The sequence below is a fragment of the Aphelocoma coerulescens genome, chromosome 1A (genome assembly GCF_041296385.1).
Source record: "Aphelocoma coerulescens isolate FSJ_1873_10779 chromosome 1A, UR_Acoe_1.0, whole genome shotgun sequence".
In the NCBI taxonomy this organism is placed as follows: Eukaryota; Metazoa; Chordata; class Aves; order Passeriformes; family Corvidae; genus Aphelocoma; species Aphelocoma coerulescens.
In genome coordinates this window covers 62,951,196-62,977,238 of record NC_091014.1, presented here as the reverse complement: position 1 = coordinate 62,977,238, position 26,043 = coordinate 62,951,196, and the positions used below count along the sequence as shown (strand labels likewise).

The following is a 26,043-nucleotide window of genomic DNA, read 5'->3' as shown; positions in this document are numbered from 1 at the left end:
ACCTCCCTCATGCTGCTCTGCCAAGGTGGTCTCTCTTAGCTTGAATAATCCACAAATTCATCTTTGTGGAACTGGGTTGGAACATCAGATGTGGAGTGAAGCTGCTCACTCTGGGAGAACGGTGATCTCTGGGAAGCATGGTGCCTTCTGTTGAATATGAGGAATAAACCAAAAGTTTCTGGCAGAAGGCCACATGTCTCTGCAAGGTATGCCTGTTAAACAGTTTTGTCTCAGGATTCCAGTGACACAGCAATACTAGGATTTTCTTGGTGGTGGCCTTTTGCGTGGTCTACTGATGCTGTGGGATGCTGAAAAGAGGCTGAACCGCACCTTTTGGTGAAACAGATAGGATGGAAGGTCAGACTGTAAGAAATTGCATATTTATGAACTCCTTTTGCATTTGCAGTCTGGTGTGATGGCTTCAAATTCAGTCTTGCAGTTGGAACGTGCCTCTTTGTTGTGCTCAGTCTGAGTTTTAATGACAGAGCTGGCATAGCCGAGTAGTTTGCATGTGACTTTGCCAGGACTTGCTCAGTTTTCAAGATGTGCTCTCATCCATTGGATATGAACAGCATTTGGACTCTTGAGCTGTTAAAGATAGGTTGCCAAAGTATGTTTCATAGCTTGATATTGTTATAACACTCCTTCCTGCATGCTGGGTTTTCAGGCACGTCAAGGTTTTCTGAAATGTGTTCCTTCAGCTTTGTTCGCACTGGTTTGTGTTGTCTGAGATCCATGCTTCCTTCACCACTATCAACAAAGAAAAATAGTTCCTCAGAGTTTGAAAAAACCCAAGTGTTACCCAAAAATGAGGGTAGGACAAGACTGTGGTTATTTAGTCCAGAGAGTGTCCCTTCAAAGTCTAAGAATAGGCAGAGGAGCATGCCATCACAATAGGCTGCCTTATAATTGCTCCTCTTGCCCCTCCTCTTCCCCATCCACTTAAAAGTAGAACTTGGGAAAGAAATAAGAAAGACAAAAAAGAAGCCGAACCTAAAATGTACCCAGGCAGGGCAGTCTTAGACGGTGGAAGCAGAGGCATGCAATTAAAAAAAGCTGCATGCGCCCGCTCCTAGACATTCCTGCAGCTGCAGGCTCCTGGCGCGGTATCGGGGTGGGCTGGATCCCTGCCAGCCCCGGCCTCGGCAGGGACTCTGCTGGGGCGTGGATGGGGGAGAGGCGGGAGTTACTGCTCTTTCTCCACAGGGCGATGAAACTGCTTCTGCCTCTGCTCAGAAATGTCTCACTTTCTCTGTTTATGTGCCTTGGACAAGCTGTGCTGAAGGAAGAAAGAGCCTCAGAAATCCATCTGAAAGGCAGATGGAGCACAGCTCCCCTCCAGCGGGGAGCCCACCTCTGCTTTCCACCCTGCCTGCACAGTCCCCACTCTGTGTGCCTGTGGTGGAACGGTTTCACAACAAATGTCTCTGTGTTTCCTTTGGATCTGGAGGGGAAGGGGCAGGGGTCAGCGGCAACAGTCAGGCTTTTGAGACCCTGGGACCATTGAGCCTTGCATGTGTGCATAACTTTTAACCAAACCCCACTGAATCTGTGTGGTTTTATTCTGCCAAAGGGATGATGTAAATCCAGGGAGGGGTTAACACATGGGGTACTGGTAGTTAAATATAAAATGTGAGAGCATGGCTGGGATGTTGGTGGGGATGCTCTCACTTCTTTCCAAGGACAACAACTCTGTGTTTGTGCTTTGGGCTGAAGCAGGCCTGAAGCTGCTCTGGGTATATACTTGGTCTTTCTTTGCGCAGTGTTGCTTTTCCATGCTGCTGCCTCCAGTTGTCCCTCTCGTGTTTCTGCTGGGGACTGTCGTGGGAAGTGGTGCCTGGGCCTTACACACCAGTGTTTTAGCTTAACCCTGCCCAGGAAGGCCAGTTGTGCACCTTGTCCCTTCCTGAGAAGTGACAGGGGTGAGGGCCTGCTCCTGCCATCATGAGAGTGATGGTCCTGCAGGTAGCACAATGTTATCTTAAACCAGGGCTGTTTTTCTGGATTTTTTTCTAGAACTTGTTTGTCTGAGTTTTTGGGCAGTCTCTGAAGGGTTCAGGTATCCTGGGGCTAGATAGGTATCTTACACAAAAAACACCTGGGGTGTTCTTGGTGAAATATTGTCCCTTTCCCCAACATCCCTGGGGTTCTTCTCCTCATAGGGTCACAAGTGTGCTCTTGTGCCACCATATATCAGCACAGGAAGCTTGCCTGCGGTGTTCCTGCACCAGTTTCACAAGTGTGCTCTTGTTTTTAGGAAGGAAAGAGCCACTGCCATGGGAATTTGAGTGTTAAAATGCAAGATGGGGAGCTGTGCACATTCCTGTTTTGCTCTCCAGTTGTGTCTCTGTGTCTTCTTCATGCTCATCTCATCACTGAAGGCTTTAGAAGGTCTGTGTTCAGATTCTTTTAAGTCCTGGCAGGGACCCTCTCTTTAGTCCTCCTTAGGTGCTGGATGTTTTCCCTATACAGAACACCAACTTCAGAGTGTCCCAGGAGAACACCTGAATACATGCATGGACATCCCTTGTCAGTGGGAGATTTCACAGCCCTTGGCTGGGTCTGTAGCCCATTTACTTATTGGCCCAGTTGCCCTTCTTGGAGGTGCAGAGTAGTGGTGTTGTCTGATAATACAATGCATTGCCTAGTAATACCGTGATGTGGTGTGAAAAGTCCTGTCCAGCTGTTGCTCCTGCAGGTGCAGCTCTGTGTGTATGGCCTCTATCTTATTGACAGAAAAGCCAGGAATACAAATTTCTATACATCAAAAAAGGCTGATTCTCAGCATGTATCCCTGTTTAGTGCTTGAACTTTTAAGAATGGATTTACATCAGAATCAGACAAATCATCTGCTTAAATAAGAATGACTAGAGCACTAAACCTTTAAAAGCATATCAGATTGTCACTGCTTTTATTTAATATTTACATTTTATTTAGGGAATATGCAGTTTGAATTGCTATTAGCGTGGGAATCTGGTTTAAATCTATTTCCATGTTCTGTCCTGACCTTTCCTGACTGGTTTAACAAATCCTGTCATAAGGGGAGTAAGTCTAACTGCAGCTACATGCAGCAGAGATTGTAGTGCTGTAGGCAGGATGGGGAGATTGATGATCTCTTCTACTCCTTGCCCCCATCCCACTCACCTGGCAGCTTGTAGAATAGCACATGCGGTGGTTATGCTAAAAGCTGGATGGTCCATTTAAATTTCTATTATCTCCATCTGCTTGCAGGCTTTTCTGGGTGTGCCTGGCTGTCCCCATAGAGCTCAGACTGGAGGCTTGTGTAACAGAAGCCTTTCATGGAAAGAAACTATTACATCTTTCTGTAAAACGGTCTAGTGTGTTCCTTTTACAAAATTATTCCCTATTGGACCTTTTGATATGTTACTAGATATTTTTTATTGCATTATTGGAAAAACAAAGATGACTGAGTGGGGAAAAGAGGGACAGCTGCTCTTTCCAAAAGAGGAGCTATTTCTCTCTACTGTCCTATGGTTGAGTTCCCAGTGTATGTGTACTTGCTACTGTTACAAGACAGGTACAATTCAGCTTACAGAATTACTGAAATACCGAGTTCTTCTCCTTTGGCATTAGTGCCAGCCATGCTCATTCTGACTTGCTGAAGACCAGATCTTCCAAAGCCATCTGGAACCACAACTTGTTGGTAGAACAGAGCAGTGATTTTAAATCCCTTGCTGTTTTTGCACACTCAACACTTCTCTGAGGAAGTTTGCGGACTCTGCAAACTTGAACTTATTTCGTGTTCTTTAGTCTCCTTTGTTAGACTTTGCAGCTCTTGCAACCAGAGAAAATTTAAAAAACCGTAAAAATAGAGGCACAGAGAGGAGCATGCTCAGAAATTCCGAAAAACTCTTGGTTTTAGTTTTGGCATGTCTGAGTCTTTGTATTATTATTGCATAAGATGTGATTATTGTGAGCCTTGATTTATAAAATCTTCTAGTTTGTAAAACTTTGCTCTCGTCTCTGGAGAACAGAAGCTGCTGAAGGGTCTGGAGTACAAATCTTCTGAGGAGTGGCTGAGGTTGCTGGGTTGTTTAGCTTAGAGAAAAGGAGTCTCAGGGGAGACCTTACTGTTCTCTATAGCTACCTGAAAGGAGGTTGGGTCAGTCTCTTCTTCCAGGTAACAACCAATAGGAAATGGCCTGACATTGTATCAGGTTAGGTTTAGGTAAGATAATATGAAAAATAGTTTTGTGGAAGAGGTTGTGAAATATTGGAACAGTCTGCCCAGGGAAGTGGTTGACATTCTGTCTACACATAAACATTACGAATGTGAAGCTCTCATGGTCAGAAGGGTCGGAATGCTTACACAGGAACCATTTGTTCTTGTGTGTTAATTTAATGAATAAGAACTTGTGTGGCTTTGATGTGCTTTTATTTTTTGATGGAAGCGTCAGATACTCTGTGCTAACCCACTGGACGTCAGGTACCACTTTCAGTTCATTGGGGCAACATCAGTTCAGCACTTGATCTTCTGGCACACTGATGCATGTCCTGACAACTTGGTTTGGTTCCATTTCATGATGCTGAATTTAAGTGCTGTGAAGTCAGTACTGTCGTCAGTAGCCAGCTCCAACCCCCACAGGAAGCAGCAGTTTTAGGATCACTTCTCTTTCTTTTTTTTCCTTGTCTTAGTTAAAGAACCTTCCTGATACACACATTTGTCAGTGTCCCTTATGCAACAGTTTTTGGTGTAAAATCCGTTGCAAGTTTCAAATTCCTCAAAAGTCCCATAGCATTTTGGTCTCCCTCCCTCCCAGTCCAGATGGTCTGTAGCAGATGCTCATCCAAAATGTAATGCAGCCAACGGTGTGGTGTTAAAAAAATGATCTATATTTAATACACACAAACACACAAGCACACATACACATGTATATATATCTATGTATATATAGTCCTAGCTGGCTCTGGAGTTTACACATTGCTGATAAGCAGTACAAGGTTCCCCTGATTACTTTTCTGGCTCTGTACCTGTGTTTCCCTAGAGCCAAACAGACTCATTTAGCTGTGGGAGAGTTTTCCTCCCTTTGGGTGCTCTATGTGTAATGCAGGGGGCTGTGCTGGATTGGTGCCTGGAAGTGGGGTCTTGTGTGGCCATGCACCACAGGTGGCTTACAGGCTGCATGGAAGAAATCACAGCACCTGAAATTTGAATACAGATTTTGATTTCTGAGCTCCTGAGCTTGCACTTTACGTCTGGATAGCCCTCAGAGCCTGAAGTACTGTATGTGGCATTGTTGAGGTGGCATCTTGAATCCAGTGTTTGTCCTCACGACAGGAAAGACATTGAGGTGCTGGAGCAAGTCCAGAGATAGGCAGTGGAGGTGGTGAAGGATCTGGAGCACAGATCTTATGAGGAACTGCTGAGGAAGCTGGGGTTGTTTAGTCTAGAGAAAAGGGGGCTCAGGGTTGACCTTCTTGCTCTCTGTACAGCTATCTGAAAGGAGGTCATAGCAATGTGGGGTGGGTCTCTTGTCCCAAGTGACAAGCAGTAGGACAAGAAAAAATGGCCTCAAGTTTCCCTAGAAGAGGTTTTAGATTGGAAAACAGGAAAATTTTCTTTACTAACAAGGTTGTCGGGCATTGGAACAAGCTGTCTAGGGAAGGGGTTGAGTCACCATCCCCAGGGATTTTTAAAAGATATGCAGATGTGGCTCTTGAAGACAAGGTTCAGTGTTGGACTTGGCAATGCTGGGTTGGACTTGATGATCTTAAAGGTATTTTCCAACCTAAACAGTTCCAAGTGCTTGCATGTGTGTCTCTCACTCCTGGCCTTGGTGCAGTGTCCAGTGCTGTGCCCTGCAACAAGGGGCTTTCTCTGTGTCCCAGCTGTCTCTGGTTTTCTTATGATCCTGATAATTTTGGCATTGAATGTGATGCAATCTCCCCTACCACTATCCTTGAGATCCCTCCCTTGTGACTGGAGAGTATCGCTTCGTACTGCCCTTGGGTGTGTGGAACGAAGAGGCAAAGGGTGCCTTTGCCTCAGGGGATGAGAGGCCCAGGCAGTGTGGGACAGCAGCTCCTGCCCAGCCCTCTAACCACCAGGCCATATTTCTTTCCTTAGAAGAAGGAAAATGTGTTGATAAAGTCTGGAAAAACCACATTTCCCAACCTACTCCCCCTGCTTCTAAGCTGTGGGGTAATGGTTGCACAAGCAGGAGCCAAGGGGCCCCTGGAGGTACTGGCTGGGTGCTGGGACAGGTCCCATGTCCTTCCCCAGGCACACCCCCAGGCCAGGTCTCCCCTCCTTTCTCCCCCATTCAGGCACCCAGCCGCCTCTGAATAGCTGGAGTAGATCTTGGCCGTGGCTGGCAGGGGTCTGAGCTAGCCCTGGCCGGGATAGCGGGAATGAGCAATGACGTGTGCCTTTGCTTATGCAATGTCTGATATATCCTTCCCTGCGCCGTCGCTGTCCCCAGGATGCTGGCAGGCTCTTTCAGCAGTCTTGGGAGAGGCATCTTCCACGTTGCACAGCTCACTCGCTTGCTCGGTGTATCCAGTTAATTAAATTTCAGTGCTGCAAGTGAAAGCGGCTTTGTTTGTGCATTAGCATTTGGGAGATGTGGACGGGGAAGATGCTGCACAGGGCTGCGTGAGTGTGTGCTGGCTGGAGCACCTTCTGCTTCAGTGCCAGCAACTCACATCGCCTGCTGGCGTTAATCTTGTAATTAATCTTTAAAACTGGATGAAGCTCCTGCTTTCCTTAAATGCTCCCTCTCCTTCCATTCTGTCAGCTGGTTGCTTTTAAAGCTTTTCTTTATCAAACTAAAAAAGCTTTAAAAACTTTTTTTAAAAAAAAGCTTGTTTCTAATGTAAAATAAGAACACAAGTAACCTCTCTCTGTGTGTTTGAACAGGGTTGCACATTGCATGCTTGTGTTTATGCTCTTTGTCAGATTTAAAGCAAGAGTAAAGTTACTTGCCTTTGATTTCTCTGCTACGGCCAGCCTTCTGCTGCTGCAAACTTGGCACTTGGAAAGGATGATTGGTCCTGAAAGAGATGCCCAGACACATGGAGCTTTACTAACTAGAAGACTTAAAAGAGACTTTGAAATGAGCAACTACTAAATGACTTCTTTTGAAGCAAATGCCTTCACATGGAAGCTCCCTTTTAATTTCCTCATGCACCTCAGCATTCCTCTCACTTGGCCTCATGGGGAGTCTCCCATCACCACTGAAATTGACCATCTATTGGATGTGGAAATTAAATGTGGACTCTGAAAATGATCACAGTGCTCTGTGCTTGTGAGTCCTTGCAGTTTGTCACAGGCATTTGCTCATGCTGTGGCTGCAGATGCAGCTGCCCCTCCGATCCTGAGGAACAAATCAGTTTCAGAAAGACAGGGGATAGTTTGCATGAGTGTGTGTTTGTGTTTTCAGTCTCTTTGATAGAGAAACCCTGAAGTCCAACGCAAGCTTGCCAAATCTTTCCTCTGAGACCCTCTCCCAGCTTGCTGTTGAGGTGTGGCTCTTGGAGTGATGGCAAGTGGTAGGGGCTCTATCTCCCAGCTAGTGCCCTCACCAGCCTTCTGGTGTGGGGAGGAAAGCTGACTCACTTGTGCAGCAGAGCTGGAGAACCCAGCCTTAAAAACAAACAAGGGAAAAGGCTTTCAGTGGACTAATGTTGTGGGATGTGCCGGCCACTTGAAGTTTGCCGAGCACTGTTTGGAGCGGGCTTGTGAGCGGGGCAGTTGTGTCTAACACGAACAACCTTTGGTCTTAAACCTGGGTTCTTGAACTGTGTTCCCCAGCTGCCTTCCTGATAAGGATATCAAGTTATCTGCAATACAGGAATGCAAAGCCGTATCAGCAAGTTTCCCAGCTCTGGGTTTGCATCAGTTTCTCCAGAGCACGCTGCCTTTCAAGTAAACAGCCTTGTTTTGCTGCCAGAAGGCCAAAGGAAACAATTATGATGAATTATTTTAGCCTTATGTAAATGAAGGGCTATAAAACTTCCCCAGATTGTTTCCTGTTTGAATTCCTGCATATCTTTTTAGGGCGGTCTCTAGTCTTCAGTTAAGAATGGCTTGGGTCAAAGAATTCGCACTGTTCCTTCACGATTGATTGTTCTCCCCTTTTTTAATAATGTGAACCGCAATGAGTGGATCTGGCTCCAGCTTGAAAACTTAGCTGCAAGCTGGTAGAGTGTAGTGGTTTGGCGCAAAATACTCATTACTGCCATCCTCTTGAGTCTTATTCCCTGTTTCATTACTTAAGAACATTAATGTTCTGCATTTGTTTCCTCTTTGATAAGCTAAATACATTGGTTTCTTCTTTTCTCCTTTGCTTTTATTTTGAGGCAAGATTTCCCTTTCTGTAGTGATTCTTGTGATTCTCTGAACTTTCTCCAGTTGTTCAACTTCCTTTTTCTTGAAATTTGGTGGTGTAGGAGGGGAGCCTGGCTGTGGCCAGTAGCAGCTGCATCCACCATGAGCATGGAGAAATGTGTGCTTCACACCTCTCTGTCTTCTGAAGTCCTCAAACTCATGTGCTCTGGGTTTTGCAGGGAGCACAGACTTATGCAGCAGCTTGTGTGATTGGCATGAGGCTGCAGTACAAAGCTGTAGCTGGGGGTTGAGCTTTATAGGGACACTTCTTTTAAATATGAAGCCTCATTTAGGAAACAAGTACAAACCAAAGAAGTCCTAAACAGATAAAAAAGGCAAAATTTCTGCAGTACCTCCCTGCTGTTCTTTGGGTGCTGGCCCTACAGTGTGGGATGGCCATGCAAGAGTCCCCAGTGCTTGACTGCTCCTGGAACTGTGTGAAACCCCAGCACTGGCTGAGGGGCTCAACCTGAACTTCAGCAGGTGTCTCCTGCATTTGGAGTATGAGCACACATCTGCAGTATTTTGTCCCCAGGACCCAGTGCTTGTGGTACCTGTCCCACAGGGGTTTCTTCAGCCATGTCTCTCCCAGAGTCCTGGGGCCTTGGTTTCTGATTGTCAGTCGCCCAAGTGTGACTTGGAGCCTTTTGGTTTGCACCATAAGATACTTTTTTTTTTTTTTTTTTTTGACCTTCAGCTTTACTTAAGACATGTCTCTTGTTTATGGCTGCTTACCGAGTTCTCTGTGTTTTGGTTTTGTGACCTGACCTTTTTGTTACTCACTGCCCCTGCTGATATTGCATTATCTGCAACCTTCAGTGGTGGTGGCTTTTCCTCTCAGGTCACTGATAAAATATTAGAGTCTGGGGCCAAGAACTGATCCCTATGGGAACCCACTGAAAATGTGTGGCATGATCAGCTCATTTTTGTTTCACATATGGAGATTTCTGATTTCCTTGTCACACTGAATGAGGCCTCTTGACTTCATCTTGCTCCGGCTTTGTTTTGTATAGCACCAAGTCAATTGCCTTAAGGGGTATTAAGCTTGTAATATTATTTCAGAAAGAGATAAAATTTGAGAAACTAGGTTATCAGTTATTGTGGAATTATAAACATAAATTAGATTTCTCATTCTTTTGGAAGTTCCTGGACTCTTAACTACTCTCTTCCCTTTTCCATTGCTTCCCTTCATCATAAATAAATGGTAGGTTAACTTGATGTTACTTTGATTGCCTTGTTTACACTTAAATATTTTCATATTATCTTTTACAGTCCATCAGTATTGTCTCCTACTGAAAATAGTTTCAAGAGCTCCTTAGAAGCTCTGTTTAGACTTTATAGATGGAAGTTTTCTAGTTCTACTAATTAAAATGGCCAACTTTGAGTAGCTGTTTTATATTCTCTTCCATTATTGTTGGGATAAAAGTCATTTCATTAGCATCCTGTGGGATGGCTGTATCATCTGTTCTTATATAAAAAGCAGTAATTCAGAACCGCCCCCTCCCAGGAATATTCAATTAAACATTTTGATCTTCTTTTTTCTCCCCCCAATAACTGCAGCCAAGCAATGGCCTGATCTATAATTAACATTCCTCTGGATCCTGAAAAACTCAGAAGCACTCCTTCTCCCTCTGAATTGTATTTTCTATTAACTCTTTCTTGTTTTCTAGATTCTGATTTATGTTAATTCTTGGTAATTTTTCCTTTCTCCCACTAGCCCAGATATATAATATTCATGTTCCCATGGCAAGCACGTTTGTGTTCCCTGTGTGGTTTTCTCTTCACCTGCCATGGTGAGATGGAAGTGGTTGTGTGTTTCAGGTGGGGAGGAACAAATGAGAGAAAGTCCAGAGCTGTTGTGAGGGTGAGCACTGTAATGTGCCGAGATTTAAATGGCAATTCACAAAAGTCAGTGACACTTGGCAAAAATGCACAGCTGGGGATGGAGGAAGTTCTTGCACAATCTTAATATGCTGCTTATCTGTCACTGGTTTATTTTATCCCTTTCCAGGTGCTGTGACTTTGCCTCCTCCTGTTGTTTCCCTTCTGCTCCCTTGCTTTTCTGGCTCTGCTCCTCCAGAGTCTTTGCCCACAGGTTGCGGCTTCATTCCCAGTTCTGCTGATCTTCTTTATGTCCTGCAAGGGGATGAGTAGCTTGGCCTCTCTTTCACCTGCTTGGGAGCAAAGGCCTGGAAATGGAAGGTACAGAGAGGAGGTAGAGATGAAGGAGAGGGGTGCTCTGAGTGGGAGAGGGCTAAAAAAAGAAGCTGAAAGATCAGTTCACAGGCAAATGATGGCAACACTGGTTTGAGAGTCTCCCCTGTATTCCCAGGACTCATGAGGAGAGAGAGCCACCATACCTCTTGCTAGATAACCTGTTCCACAAGTCCCTGCATCTCTGGAAGGATGCAGAGGGGAGATACAAGCTCACAAGTTTGTTTTTGTTTAAAACCTGGTCTTAGGATACAGGTGTTTCCATCTACTGCTATTTTGGGTCCTGAACCTTAGTCCAGTACCACTCATTGTTTATTTATTTATTTTTATAAAGCTGAGTGAAGTAATGTTTACTGGCGCTGTGACAAAAGGCTTGTCATAGGAAGTGGAACAGCAGCTCTCAAGTATGGGGTGTCTTAAAACAATTTGTCTAGATGCATGCTACATGTGCTTGTAATTGTATATTTATTTGATCTTGTTCATATCCTGTCTCCTTTTTGCCTTTCTGCAGCTTTCAGCATGGCTTCAAAACAAACTTTGTCTGCCTTTGACACGAGTCAAAACCAAGTGACCCACCCTCACCCTTGTTTTGACATAAAATGAAATGCGTCTTTCCTCAGAGGAAGGGTCCCAGAGTACCAGTGCTGATGGAAGTACTGCTCCATACAAAATGAGGTGCCAAAACCATTTCTGTGGGTTCCTGTGTGAATTTCTGCAGAGTTAAGGCTGTACAAGTCCAACGTGGGTGTCTGGAAGTATCCATCTCTCATGGTACAGAGGACCACTTGGGGTGGCTTCAAAATGCAAGCCTTTTTGCTGTGGGATGGGTTTGGTAGGGCTGGCTCATCTGAAGCAGCTCCAGTGTCATGGCTTCAAAAACCATGTTCTGTTTCAGGTACAAGGTGGGGATGTTCTTCCCCAGTGTTGTCACCATCAAGTGCTGTCACACTGCTGCTCATTAGCTTGCTGGGCCAGTAGCAGGTTTGACATGAAACTTGCTACAAAGTTGTAAGCTGGAAACGTTTTGACAGTCAGGGATAGGAAATCTGTGGTGATACCTGCTGTTGACAAAGTACTAGCTCTGTATGCATCCATGGTGTCTGGGCTTAGTGCAAGCTTATGGGAAGGATGAGAGGTACGCCAGATCAAACCCCAGGATGTTTCTACTGAAAGCAGGGTAGAAGACTTGTTTGGAAAGGTTGTTTGTTTCACTGTCTGGTGAGATCACACACTGGAGTAGTATTTGACACACGACCAGCTTTTTTAGTGCACGGTACTTAATGTGTAACCCTCAGTGACAGCAGCACTGAACACAAAGTCCTGCCAGTGCTGTTCTCCTTCTGCCCTGATAGTAGATATCTGTGTGATCGAGACAGAAATTCTGCTGGGCAGGGTCTAAACCCTGTGGCAGCTAAGGTCATTGCTAGCCAAAGGCTGCTGATCCTTGATCAAGTTCTGCATCAGGCTGGGCAGTTCATCCTCCAGGCAATATGACTTGTGGATTTCTTTACATTTGTTTCACAAAGGCACTCCATTTTTTTTTTCTCCCTCCACTGTTCTCAAGCACCTGTTTCTTGAGTTCAAGAAAGGGTTATATGTGCATGGTGTGTTTTTTATTTTTAAAACTATACACACATCTGCAATTTCAACCATTCAGTGCATGAATTTTTGGCAGTTTTTATAAAAGCTGAATCATATTTTCGATAATCAACTTGGGGTGTCTGCATTTAGGCAATTGATAGTCTGACTCTTCAAACTGAAGAGTGCCTAAATAAACACTGAGGAGCTTAAATTTGCATCTTTTCAAGCCTCAGGTTCATGCTTCTATTCTTAAAAACAAACAAACAAGGCAGCAGAACACCCCCCACACTCAGTACTATAAATCTGTAAAACAAAGCCTACTAACTCTTTTGTGATATAAAATGCCCAATCTCTCTTTAAGCTGCCAATACTGATCATAAAGTCTTACTTGTTTTGTAATAACAGACAGCTTTAATTAAAGAGCAGGATTTTGATGGGTGGTGTGTAGGTTTGCAGCCAGTGCTAGGAAAAAGAAAGAACGATGGCTCCTTCAAGCTGGAACCCTGCCATTTAAACTTTGCTACCATTAAAGAAGAAACACTGTTGAAGAAGAAAATAAGGATTTTTATTTTAAATGTCAAGTGTCCTGTCAGTCAGGACTAGCAAGCACTGCTGATAGAGCAGAAGTTGTTTCCTACCTATAGCAGTCAGACTACTGAAAGATCCTCCTTTGATAGATATTAATTTGGTCCTCAGGGAGGAGGCTGTTGAGAACACTTTAAACATGAAACAGCTGGGCTGGAAAGCATCTGTGTTCTGCAGGAGACCCTCTGCAGTAATGGGAACTTAGATGTGAAGTTATGATTTTTCTGAGGTCTCCTAACAGTGTGCCCACTGGCAGGGTTATATTTCTGGGAGGTCATGCCTGTGGACAGGAGCTGGGAACTTCAAGTGCTGCTAAACCTGTGGGAGCTGCACCAGACCTTGCAGGGTGAGCAGATGAGTGAGCTGTCACTGGCCTGCAGGGCAGGTTACAGCATCTCTGTTCTAAGGAACCATTCCTGAACTACATGGTGCTAGCCATCCTTTGTGTCCATGTAGGATGGCTGAACAACAGCAGTATTTCAGTGGTTATCTTTTCCTCCTTCCTGTTATATCTCTAAAGTCAGATGGGAGTTGGACTTGATCTTTATGGGTTCTTTCCAACTTGAGATATTCTGTGATCTCTAAAATGCATGCAAGTAGATTTTGTTTAAAATACAGGAATTGTGCTGGCTGCCCTTTACAAAGGGCTCATCTGTACTCATCAACAAGGGATGCTGTTACATGAGGCTTGAGATTAATTTTCTTTGCTTTCATGCCCTCCCATTGCTATGTTGAGGGAAGATGTTAAATGAAGCCAAGTGTAGTGTGCCCAAACGGTGTAAAACTCTCCTATATTGTTAAGATCTATCTCCTGTCAGGAGGGAACTGGAGCAGCCATATTCTTTAAAAAGTGGCTGTAAGATGAACCTGCTGTGCAGCAACAAAATGTGCTGTCCCTGCTGCCGAGCTCTCAGGCAGCGAACAAGACCCTAAATATGCCCACTGTTGAACTGTAAAACTTTCTTCACTGTTTATTTTTTTGCTTAACACTGTGAGTTACACAGAAGACACTAGTTTGATGTAAAACTTGCAGTAAATGCAAGTTCCTTCCGTAGACCCTGGAGGTGTACCTGGGGTGTAACCAAGCAAATTATTATTATCTCACAGCAAGTCTTTATCCCTGGCACTGCATTCCTGGAGCATAGCTGGGGCAAAAAAAGCCCCAAACAAACCAACCAAACATACTTGTCTTCACTATGTAGCTTTTAACACATAACTGGTCTCTTCAGGTGTCTTGTGTGGGTGCTAAAAGTCATTGGAGACCCCAGTGACTAAGTTTTGGAAGCTGAGCTCCCCTCCTTGTGTACTGTGCACCACACTACTAGCTGAAGGTGGCAGGGAGAGGCTTGCCCCTGCTCTTGGTGGCTTGGAGGCTCCTGAGATGCAGATGGGTCAGTCAGGCCTGTCTTGCAGCTTCTGCAGTTGCTGGGGGTAAAGAATTGTGACCCTGCTGCTCACTGGGTTAGGGGAAGGACATGGGGACAAGTCATGGAGAGGTTTAGTGTTCTGTGGTTGTGCTGCTCAAGCTGGCAAAAAAAGAAAAAAAAGGATGGAGGAGTGGGTGGGGAAGAGCTGAGACAAAAGAACAGCTACATCTGACCTGAGAGCATATTCCAAATGGTAACTTGCAACCCAGAATTAATAATGTACTTTGAGGTCTCAGTCAGGGACTCAGAGCGGGGGGAGCCTTTCTGAAGGGCTTCCAGCTCACTGACTCACTGCTCTGGCCCCAGTGACTCACTCCTCTGGCTTTGGCTTTTTGGGGAGAGGGTGGGAAATAGCAAAACATGTACCCAGCCTATTGAAAAGTTAGGCTAGATCCAAGAGCTATGCACTGGGGGAAGGGCAGGGGAATGTGAGAAGGATTTTCCTATTTTGCATGACTCCCAAGAGACTTGGGCTAGGAATGAGCAATAGCATCCTTTTCTCTGCTCGCAGGCAGTGGACTTAAAAGACTGATCTTGAGGGTTGTTTCTCACCCTTGCCTCGACTGCACAAGAGCTTCTTTCTTTCTTTGTCTTTTGTTTTTCTTTCTTTTAACCCATATTTAGTCCTGTCTATTAAAGAGTTTCACTTAGGTTTTAGTTATCTTTTTAAATACAAAATACTTTTTTTGATGGGGGTTGTTAAAGAGGAAAGTGAAAGAATATTTTGGAAGATGGAAAGGCAAAGGAGTAAGCATGGTTCTTGAAAAATCCCCCTGATTAGTTAAAAATAAATGCATGTCTTCTTTGCTGGTTGTGGGGTGGAATGTTTGAGTGTTTGCAATGGAAGTGTGTGCATACATGTGTACATAATGGGGGGGATTATGAGATTTGCTCAGCATGAACTTCAGCATTTCCAACTGTGTAACCTGAGCAAGCTGGGAAGATGTGCAGATTTAATTACCATGTAAAATCTATTGGCTCTGCATTTCCTGGCATTTGTTTTGCTGGTGACACAACCTGTATGTTATTCACTTAGAGGATTTTTTTTAATCTGACCACTTTTTTTTTGGTGCTTAAAATGAGTAAATGGTGGTGTGAGACTGCAAACAATCGTGTCTGCTCTTACAGTGGATCTCTTTGCTGGTTTCAAATACCAGTTTTGGATTACTCTTCATATTCTCCCACAAATGAGGGAATTTCAGTACAGTTACTGAATAGACATTGAAGGATTTTACAGTAGAATAAAGACATAAAACCCAGGCTGTTTTGTACCTACAGGTGGATGGTGGGATATTTTTTTATCCCATGAGTGCCTATTGTGTACCTGACAGTTCCTCCTGTGGAGGGGTGACTGATCCCTCCAGGGTGGGGAAACTTCAGGGTGAGCCAGGAGGGAGCCACTAACTCCCAGGAGGGTAATGCCTGGAATATTTGTGGGTGGTTATAACCCAATCACATTGCATGGCTGCCTTGCCCTGGTCTGCTGGGAGAGCAGGGTTTGTTTTGCAGGGTGCCAGGGTGCTGTCACTGCAGCTCTCCTCTGGAGAAGGTGGGATTCTGCTGCTGCAATCCGTGTGTGGGACTGGCAGCTGATGCAGTGCACTTTCCAGGCTCTGCAAGGCCTGCTGCTTGTTTAAAAAATATAAATATAATTGTGAAGTGCCATTTGGGACTCTTGACTTCTCTGCATTTCTTTTTTAATGGGTTCTTAGAAGGTCAATTTTCTGAAGACGACTTTCATTTTTAGGCATGGTAGTGTCTTATCTTCAAACTGGGGTAGTGCTGCTCTCATCTGGCTTCAGGTCAGCTGGTGAAGAAGCCAGCACTGCCATGCACCTAGCAAAACCTGAGTGTTTTACTTCACAGATCTTCATTTGATCAAACAAGAGGGAAAAAAAGCCCTGGTCCCCGAGGCAGTTGGAGAAAAGGGCCTTTGTGTGGCAGGAACAGGCAGATGCTGTGGAGAGCTGCAGCCCGCGGCACAGCTGGTCTGCAGCCAAATACTACTTTCGAAGAGCTGTCCAAAAATCCCCTGTGCACCCGGATGTGAGAGCTTTCCTCTGTTTGCTTACTGCAACGTGATGTCTGGAGGTGTTTGTATTCCCCAAAAACACCCAGGATAAAGGCATGAGCCAATGTCCAGCCAGATGAGTGCTGAAACTCCACGGGGCTGCAGTTTACTTTCTGTGTGTAAACAGGAGTGCTGCTGTTTTGTTTGTCTTTTCAGGGTTCTGGGGGAAGGGGAGGTGGAAGATAAGGTAACATCTGTCCTAAATCCCTGACTTTTTCCAGAGGTTAAAATCGCAGCTGAACACAGCTCTTTGCTATGTGGTGAGAATAGTTTAATAATTCAAACAGACTCCTTGTACCAACACATGTCTGCAATTAGTGCTGGGGCTGCCAGTGGGGTGTGAGGATAGCAGGAAACTGGCAGCTGAGCTGTCTACAGAGGTATTAACAACAAAAAGGGAAAAGAAGAAAAAAAGGCAGATTCTCAGTGCAAGTGCTTTTTCCTCTCTTTTTAAAATTTTTGTAAAGGTGATCTCTCTGGGTGAAAGATGCCCAGCTGAAAGCCATAGACAAAGAATTTCTTTCTTTTGCAAGCAAATATATATACAGGTTCTAAGGGTAGAAGTCTCAGTTTCCTTCCCAAATTGCCCTTTCCTGTTCCTGGCTGCAGGGGTAGTTGCTGCTGTGTCAAAATTGAGGGTTATTTTGGGGCTTTCCAGCTATGGAAGTGGCTGGTGACCGCTGAGGTACATGTGGAAGCAGAGAGGGGAGGATGAGGTGGGGGGGGGTCGTTGGCAATGGGAGAACGTGCTTTGAAAAGACAGAAGGAGCAGCTTAGGTGTAGGTGGAGATTTTGCAGAGCTGGAGGCCTGACTGCCCCCGGATGGTTTCTGCTTTAGCTGCTGCTCAAATGCCTTTTCTTCTTTAGTTCTCTAAGCAAATGGAGCCACTTTCAATGAGACAATTGTTTTATTAAGGACAAAAGGTGATCTAGCTTTAAGCATTCACTGTAGTAGAGAAGTGTATAACATATGAAAGATTCCTGTAAATCAAGGAGTCTGTGATTTTTATAATCACAGAATGAGAAGTCCAGGTCCCTAAAATTGTCTGTTTGGTGAGTTCAGTAGCTGCAGAGCCTGACCTGTGGCAGTTGTTCTAGGTTTCTCTATTAACCAGTGTTCAACATTATATCACAGAACATTAAAACTAAACTTGAGAATTATAATGAAACTAGAAAATCACTTTAGAAACCAACCATTTATTTGCTAGCAGACAATTCTGTTATAAATGCATATTCTTTTCTTGCTCACAGCTTGCTGCTTTGCAGCGGCATGTGAAAAGGAGAAAGCACAAATATTGACAAACATGTTGAACATCCTTCCCCACCCCAAGGTTCTCTTTCTCTCTGGTTTTCTGAAGTTGAATGTTTGTTTCCTTCTTTGCTTTTTCTGAAGTGGTTTTAGGAAAATTCCCCATTCAGAAAGGAAAAAAAAAAATCTGATGGACTTAACTTCAGTCAAATGGAAAATAGCATTTGATAAGCTTTTATTCCATATCAAAACAGTGATAGACAGAAGGCTGATAAACGTCTTTATTTGTGAATTTGCCAAAAACAGCTGAGTAGCCTGTGGCCATGTTTCTTTCAGTTTAGTTATAACATCTAAGTAGTGTCAGACTAAGTCAATTTGTAGGTATGATATTTTCAAGGATGACATCCTGAAATTGGATGATGCTGGTAGTAAAGTAGCTCCAAGTAGAAACCATGGTACAAATATTGTAGCAGCCATATTTCAGCATCTGCTACTTATCAGTCAGAGTAATGCATGCAAGCATTGGAAAGAAAGAAATGCTCCAGCTTTAGGAAAATATGTAAACAAATATAATTGACTCTTGCCATTACTCCAAATGAAAAGAAATGTGTAGACTGGAGGGAAAAACATTGTCCCTAAGAAAGGCACTGCTTTTTTATAGGTTCATCCTTGACTTCTTTCATGGCTGGGAAGTATTTCTGTCCCTTGTTTACACATGAATGGCTGCCTACCTTGTTTTACTCAGTGTTTTTATTGATGCCCCAGGCTGTTCAGCTACTCTTGTGCATCCTTTTTCTTTCTTCTTTGCATAGTGGGGTGTTGTAGTTTATATTTCTATCCTTGCTGGGAAGCACCTGGTTGTGAAGTGCTAGTGAGTCCTTGGGTATCAAAATTAAAATAAATGAGGCTTTCTAAGGTGGTCATGACCCTCTTGCAGAGTCCTCTAAGAGTTTGTTTATTAGCGTTATCATTTACAGTAAGTAAATATGAGACTACAAATCTTTGTTGCCATTTGTAAAGGCTTTTCTTGAGCTAGCTTGTTATTCCAGCACAGCAACTGTGGTTCTCTGTTTATGGCCTTGTATTCAGTCAATATTTTCTTTTCCTCAGAGTCAGAATTGACTCAAGACTTACTGATTTAGAAAAAAGGCACAGTTAGCATTTGGAAGAGGTGCTTGAACATCCAAGGAACTTTGTGAGAGCCGGCTGTGCTCAGGGTTTTCAGCATGAGGCTTCAAGGCCACAGGTGCTGCTGGAATTGTGAAATGTGAGTGCATGAGGGTGTGAGCACACCGCTTCCCTTGTGGGTTTATACAATATTGACTTGTTTAATTCTTAATTTAGCGTACAGGAAGCTGAATCTTGAATTTCAGTGTTTGTTTCTGCAGGAGAGAGCAAGATGAAGAGCCAAGATCAATTCTGCTTGCAAAAACAAAACAAATCAAACCTAGACTTTTATAGCATCATGCCTCAGCCGACAAAGATTCCTATATAAGATGGTAGACAATGCCTCATTGTTCAGAAAATCTCATTACAATTCACTGTGCAAGTATTTTTATACAAAAATAGAATTCTTTGTGTTAATGAGATGTACGGAAATGATTTGCTGCAGTGCAGATTTTTCATCTGTTAAAGATACAGTTTTCTGACATTGGAAACAAGATGAGACAAAGTTTTTGGCTTGATGGGAACTGCACTGGGGTCTGGAGGAAATAGATTGCAAGGTTTGGTTTGTGCTCATTTTGAATAATAAACAAACATGAAGTTACTCTGCTACATACAGATCTAATGTGCTGCTGTTGTAATGAATTCAGTGCAATAGACAAAGTGGTTATTAGTACTGGCTGTCAGGAGCTTTAGCTCTGGGGCCTAGAAGCTGGGCATGGGCTCTAGTTAGAGTGCTACTTCTAAAATAGATACATAAATCAGTCAGGAAACCCATTTCATAGCAAGCGTCTTAATTGCTTGGCTGCGGATGCGCATGGACTCGTTTTCCTGGAGCACACAGAATGTTCTGCACAGCTAAAATAGTCATGTGTGGTGTCAAAGTTTGTGCTGGAATGTGTTTCATTTTTGTTCTGTGCTACAGTGAACATTAACCCCCTATATTCTATTCCACACACAAAATGTTCAGGTGATAGCTCCTGCAGGATCTTTCACTCTGTCTGGGAAAAATATGCTTTCCCATTTTTGGTGTCGCGCTGTAGTGTGTACCTTTGGTGTGGCAGGAGGGGGCTGCTTCAGGACATGAGTACCATGCTTCCATTTCCCATTTTTGTTGCAGTTTAATGACAGGCTCTTCTGTTGTAATGTATGCCTCTGAGAGGACTTTTGTTCTAGCTGTAGCTCTTCAGCTTGAAGTAGTGATTGGACAAGGAGGTTGTTAGGGCTGATAGATCCTGCTGCTGACTGGCACGGATGACCAGTGCACATATAGAATTGTTCTGATCTGTTCTCTCCCATGGTTGGCATGACAGACAGGCAAGGAGATAAACTTTCCCCTGCCTTTTTGTCTCCACAGCACTTCACAGAGTTCCTGGATGAATTTTCACCTGATGTCCTAGGCCAGCTCTTGAATGATCCCTTCTTGTCTGAGAAGAATGAAATAATGGAAGTGGAACTGTCTCCGGCGTCCCCAGCGCCCCTCATTCAGGCAGAACACAGCTATTCCCTCTGTGGGGACTCTCGACCTCAGTCTCCCTTGACCCACATTTCGACTGATGACAACTTTAATGAAGGTACAACACGCTGAGCCCATGTCCATTTGTTGTGATGATGCAGTAATGAAATGTTCCTGGTGGAACTGTAGCTGTGGAAAATGGTGATGCATAGAAAATGATGAAAACCCATAGCATTTTTAACAGTTATCTGTAATTCAGCAGTTATAAACATCTGGAGGGGAAAAAGGGGAAAGGCAAGAATGGTGGGAGGAAGAGATCCAAGCTGCTTGTTCTGGTGTGAAGCAGTTGTTGGAGGAGCAAGACCATGAATATCTGGAAACTATAAGGAATAATTGCAATGTCAGACTTTAACTCCTAATAATTAGTTTATGTCTTCACCATTAGCTTTACAGTACAAAGCAGTGGAGTGTTAAGCTGCATTACAATAAAAGGGAGAGAGATTAGTGCTTGTGGCTAAGCACTGACAAGCTAAGCTGTTTGTGAAGATCCACCAGACAGGTCTTCAAAGGCTGACAGTTCTGTAGTTGCCAAGTGCTCTGTTGGAACAAAATGAAATCTGTTAGAGATTTTACAAGAGGACAACTAATAAAACCTGTGAGAAGGATTTTCAGTGTGGGACAGGGGTTTTGGAAATGATTGGGAAACATCACCTGCAAAAAGTCTTCCATTTTTATATTTCCTAGCTGTTGTATGTGAATATTTTTAAATTAACACATACAGGAGATATTAATTGTTGCAGGGAAAAAAAGAAGGAACATGAGAAACCAAGCTTTTCTGGAAGTTAATAGGGAGAAGCTTCAAACTAGGCTAAAAGTGAGGGGAGTTTCCTTTGGGGAAAATTCCTGAAGAAATTCATACTGCTGAGACCACTGTAATAGAGCTGTAGTCAAATGATGTTTTAAAAAGCCAAGAAACATTAACAAGTGGGTTTAAAAATAGAAAATGAATGGAAAACATTTCATCTTATGCTCACTCTGCAGAGTGTTTCATAAGAGAGGAGGAGGAGGAGTTGTTCTTTTTATTTGGGATTTTATTTAATCTTAACCCCAGAATCATGCCCAAAACCTTTCCTCACCTGTTGACTTCAAAACAGTGAAACTCAGAGAAATACTTAAGGAAATTGCAGTATTAGAGTGAACGTGGCTGTCTGATAGATGTTCAAAGGCATCACCCTGATGATTTTTCATTCCTTGAATCTGTGAGAGCAGGAAAAGAGGATTTTGTGGATGGCAGTACTGCAGGGTTTGGCACTGGCAGTTGAAAGCATCTCTTATTAGATAGTGAAGGTGCACAGTGCTCCTGACAACTCTGATGAAGGCCAGTTCCCTTGGTGGAGTAAGAGGACAGATACTGGGAGCACCAGTGTCCTTTTGGGGACCAGAAAGTATAGGATATGGAGGTGGAGCTCCATGTGCTGGAGCACATGGACCTCCACCTCCATCTCTCTGCTGCTGAGGAACTGAGAGTGGTTTTGTGGAGTGGCAGAGGCCGAGAGACACATATAGAATGTCCAAAAAATTTACATTCTCCAAATACCCACCCCACTGGGCAGATTGGTGAGCTCTTACAGCTGTGGTGTTTTCATGCTTTTTTCCATGGCAAGGCTTCATGATTCTGTAGTGGTTTTTGAAGAGTTGTATGGAGGCTGAGAAAAAGGCCAGCTTTGTTCAGCACACGATCTTCAAGACAGGTTTAAGCCATTCAGTGTCTATTTCTGTCTTTTGTTTTTTCCCAAGTCTCCCACAACCTCATTGAAAATGTTGTTTAATGTTTCCTCTCAGCCATTATGGTGGAGCGATTGGTTGCTCTGACTCCATTTTCATGCCCACTCCTGCCAGGGAACGAGTAACTTCTCCTGTGAGCTGTTTCTTGCTGGCCACTGCCTGGCCATTACCGTAATTTCTGCAACTGCTGAATTGACCTACTCCTGTAATTGTAAATCTTATATAAAGTTTTTCTAAAAGGAGCTAGAACTGTAAAACCTACAAAACTCATAAGCCTGGGTTTAACTTTTCCGAGAAGTCCCGTTAAGTTCAATGTGAGAACACATTTAAGTGTCCCGAAAATCAAAGTCCAAACTGGTTTTCTCCACTTACTCTTCTGACTTCACTGCATTGAGGCCATTTCCTCAACTTTGTACAGAATAACTTTCTTGAATACTTGCAGCCTGTTGCTAGTGTGGGGTCTCTGAAGGTGTCAGTTTTAAAGCACATGTGTACAAGACATCTGGCATTTAGTTATTTGGTTTCTCTCCATGATGAGAATCTATTCATAGGTTCAGTTTTGCATAAACTTTAAAGATACTAGAGGGAGAGGGATTTATAGGCTTGACCTGCCTGATTGCAGCTGGCTGATCAATTTTGTTTGCATGAACTGGTGAATAAGGCATATGGCCTGGGGAAGGCTTCAGGCTGCAGCACAAAAAAGGAGGCTGTGTTCTGTGTACCAGCTCTCCACACCAGCTGCACTGCCAGCTCTCGCCCACCAGGTTTCTGCTTTCTAGTTTTGAGCCCTGGGGTTTTTGAAACAACTGTAGAGTGGCTGTGGAGAAGGACAGTGGGTAGCTGTGGAGTGGAAAATGCTCTTGAAAGGACATGAAGAAGGTGGGAGGGCAGACTGAGCATATGGCTGATGGATAAGGGAGATCTCTTGCTGTGCATCGCAGCCTTTTGGGGCACAGATTCACTTCTGACAGTTGTAAAGAAATGGGGAAAGAAGCCTAATTTTCTGTTACGGTCGGTGCAGGTTCGTCTTCAGTTTTCCAGTCTCTGCAGCCTTTTAGCAAGGGAGGGCTGTGGGTCAGACAGCCAGGAGCAAGGCAAGACCCAAGTTTCAGCAGGCACTATGGTTATCCCCCTTGTGACTTGAGATGTCAGTGTAGGCTCCTTCCCTCCCCTCCCATTGATCTTGTTAGCTGTAGGCACAGACTTTGGGATAGTGGCTGTCCCGTGTTTTGGACATGTGAGATGCATAGGTGACAGCTGAGTACAGGTAATACTGAGGGGCTGGTGTGTAAGCAGGAATGTGAAGGCAGAGCCTGCAGCATCTCTGTGGGGCTCTTCGTCCTCTGAGATCAGCTCAGGTGCTGGGGGTGTTTCATGGTGGGTGTATGTTTGATTTTTCTGGTGTTTTTTACTTTGTGAGCCTGGCAGGGCAGAGACAGTGGACAGCTGACCAGTCACTTGTATGCTGTGTCTCCTCAGATTGTGCCCAGGTGGCCGGGTGCATTCCTTCCCCAGTCCCTGGAGGGCTCTGCTTTTGAGACTAGTCTGGGTCCCCACCTGCCCCTCCTGTTGGTGCTTTCCTGCTCAGGAATGCTTTGAAGTTACTTTTGGATTTGAAGAGACTTGTCTTGGCTGAAGGTTTGACAGACTGATTGCTGAAATGGTGTGTTTCTATTTTACTCCTGGCTGTGCCAAAACTGGGGCTGGCCCCAGACTGTAACCTGTATTGTTACTGGGTTTTTTACTGCTGAGGTTATGTTTTTCTGTAATGTGCTTTTAAAACTTGAATTTTCTTTTTCAGCTTTTAAACTTCAAGTCCATCTCCCTACATGGTTTGAAAGAGAAAAACACAAATAAGAAACCCAAATGAACCAAACAAAACCCCAAAAAACATGGCTCCCACTTCTCCGGTGCAAGTAACCCCTCAACAATAAATCCAGCCCTCATCTCAGGCAGGGCTGGGGGCACAAAACCCCTTGCTTAGGTATGGAGTTCACAAGCAGTGTCATGTGCTGTCTCTGCATAGAGGCATCTCTGGGCTTGAGGCTCAAGCTGGTCTTCATAGATTTTGTATGTAACCATATGTATGCACACATATAATATACATGTGTATCCATGTGTAAGTCATAGGAGTTTTATTATTTATAGTAGGTTATATTACATACCCTAGTTTTATTTTTTTATATAGCCTATATATAGAGAGGTACGTCTTGCTTTTGTCTTTTCTCCAGATAGTGAATCAATGCACTGTGAACAATGAAAACTGGAATCTCCTCTGCCCTGACTTTAAAGAAAACAGAAATGAACAAAGAAATTCACTTGTGCTTTCAAAAGTTGCTGTCAAAGCCATACTGATAATTTTTGAGAGCACATTCCTGCAACTTTTTTTCTATGTCAGTTTTTTCTTTTGTGTGTTTATTTAGAAAATGAGGAGAAAGCCATTTAGTGGGAATGGCCTGTATTTGAGTGATTTTTATGTGGAAAGGTAGCAGCTGATTCTTGTCACCATATACAGTTTTAAACTCATAGTACATGCTAGGTTGGAAGGGACTCGTCAGGATCATCAAGTCCAGTTCCTGGCCTTGCACAGGACACCCCAAGAGTCTCACCAAATGCCTGAAAGCATTGTTTTGTATGAGAAAAACTAAATTCATACCAAAGTATGAGAAGACTTTTGAACTTTTATATGTCCAAGATCCACAATCTCAATAGGTCACTCTCCATCAACCCTGTAACTCCTAGTTGAGCAGCAGCATGTCTGAAAGATGTTAGTTTTGATTTAGAGGTGGGCATTTACTTACGGTTACTGTTAATAATTGTCAGCTTTATTTGCAGTCTGGCCTCCTTTTGCTTCCAGTTCTACATAGATGAGATCTCATTATAGCCTTTATTCCTTTTAAAGAGACATCTGCTCTCTGAAACCTCTTTCTCTAGGTGTTTGTAGGCCATGATTAAGTTCCCTCTTGATTTCTGCTGGGATACAGTCTAAATGAACTGCACTTCCTTGGTGTTTCCCCCTAGGTGGAATCTTCTGGACCTTCAGCTGTTGCCATGCCTTTCTCAATATAGGGACATTTGCAGTTTCTTTTCCAAACTCTTTGTCAAGTGACTAAAGGAACTGATTACCCAGGAATAGTTTCCCTCATGATGCATATTATGGGAATACTCCTCCCACTTCCAGTGCTGCTGTTTGTGAGACCATTTTTTTCTGTAGTGTTGCATTGACAGCTTGTGCTCATTTAGTTATGCACTGTGAGCATCAAGTCCATTTCATGTGTGTTGAAGCCATAATACAGATCTGCCTTCACAGCATCTGTGTGGGGTGTGAAGAGAAAAATTCAGACCTGAGAGAAAGAACTGTTTTATTTGACCACAGTGCTTCTGTGGATAACTTTCTCATACCTTAAAAGAAAAAAACCATAATCTTATATAGGACATTAATGGTATTCAACTTTAAGGCTGTAAATCCAGCTACCATCTCAGTCTGTTCCTGTCTCCCATGTATATGTGGATGTGTGTTTGTTTCTATCTTAGTAACTTTGATAGTGATACAAATGACCTGTGGGTTTTTCTTGGACTCCACACCGGTCAAAGAGGGGGTGTTGATATGAATGATGGTCATTAGTTATGAAAACAGCTATTTCTGCTATGCATTGGGATTACTGTGTGTCACTGCTGCTCATCTTTGCCCCTTTATTTAATTTTCTCTCCTGGAACTTTAAAAAGGACCCCAATGTTTGATAGTCAAACAGTATCTCTTTTGTTGCAGCAGTTCTGAGGGCTTCGGTTTCATTATTTGCGGTGGGAGTGTGTGTGCGCACTGGGAGGGGGAAATGCCATCTGGAAAATCTGTAAGAGGAACTGTTTGTCCATGAATGTGGGCTCTCACCTCCCAAAGCAAAGAGAGGCAGAGGTAGTGGCGTTGGAGTTCAGCATTTCAGGCATAATAAACAGGGCTTATGTCTGACAGGGAGTGTTATGTGAGGCCAGAGCTGGGCACTGAGAACCGTCTGAACCCAGAGGAAAGAGAAGGAAGCAGTTATTTCTCCAGAAAGGTTCCAACTTGCCTTTGGGAGACTGGAAAGGCTCAAACTGCAAAGCTGGGGCACTGAGCTTCCTTCCCTGGACAAGTGGCATGTCCAGCAGCGTGCCCAAAATCTG

The 26,043-nt window shown here is 43.8% G+C and overlaps 1 protein-coding gene across 4 annotated transcripts in view; it reads left to right on the top strand.

The window, feature by feature from the left end:
- Positions 1-26,043, top strand: part of CREB3L2 (cAMP responsive element binding protein 3 like 2) — a 74,829-nt gene that overhangs the window by 18,792 nt on the left and 29,994 nt on the right. For all 4 annotated transcript variants that reach the window (XR_011147988.1, XM_069003144.1, XM_069003143.1 and 1 more), the window contains exon 2: positions 19,999-20,215. Coding sequence is in view for 3 of the 4 variants with exons in the window: in XM_069003144.1 (XP_068859245.1) it covers positions 19,999-20,215 (217 nt within the window). In the remaining variant the exon portion in view is untranslated. The remainder of the gene's footprint in view (positions 1-19,998; positions 20,216-26,043) is intronic.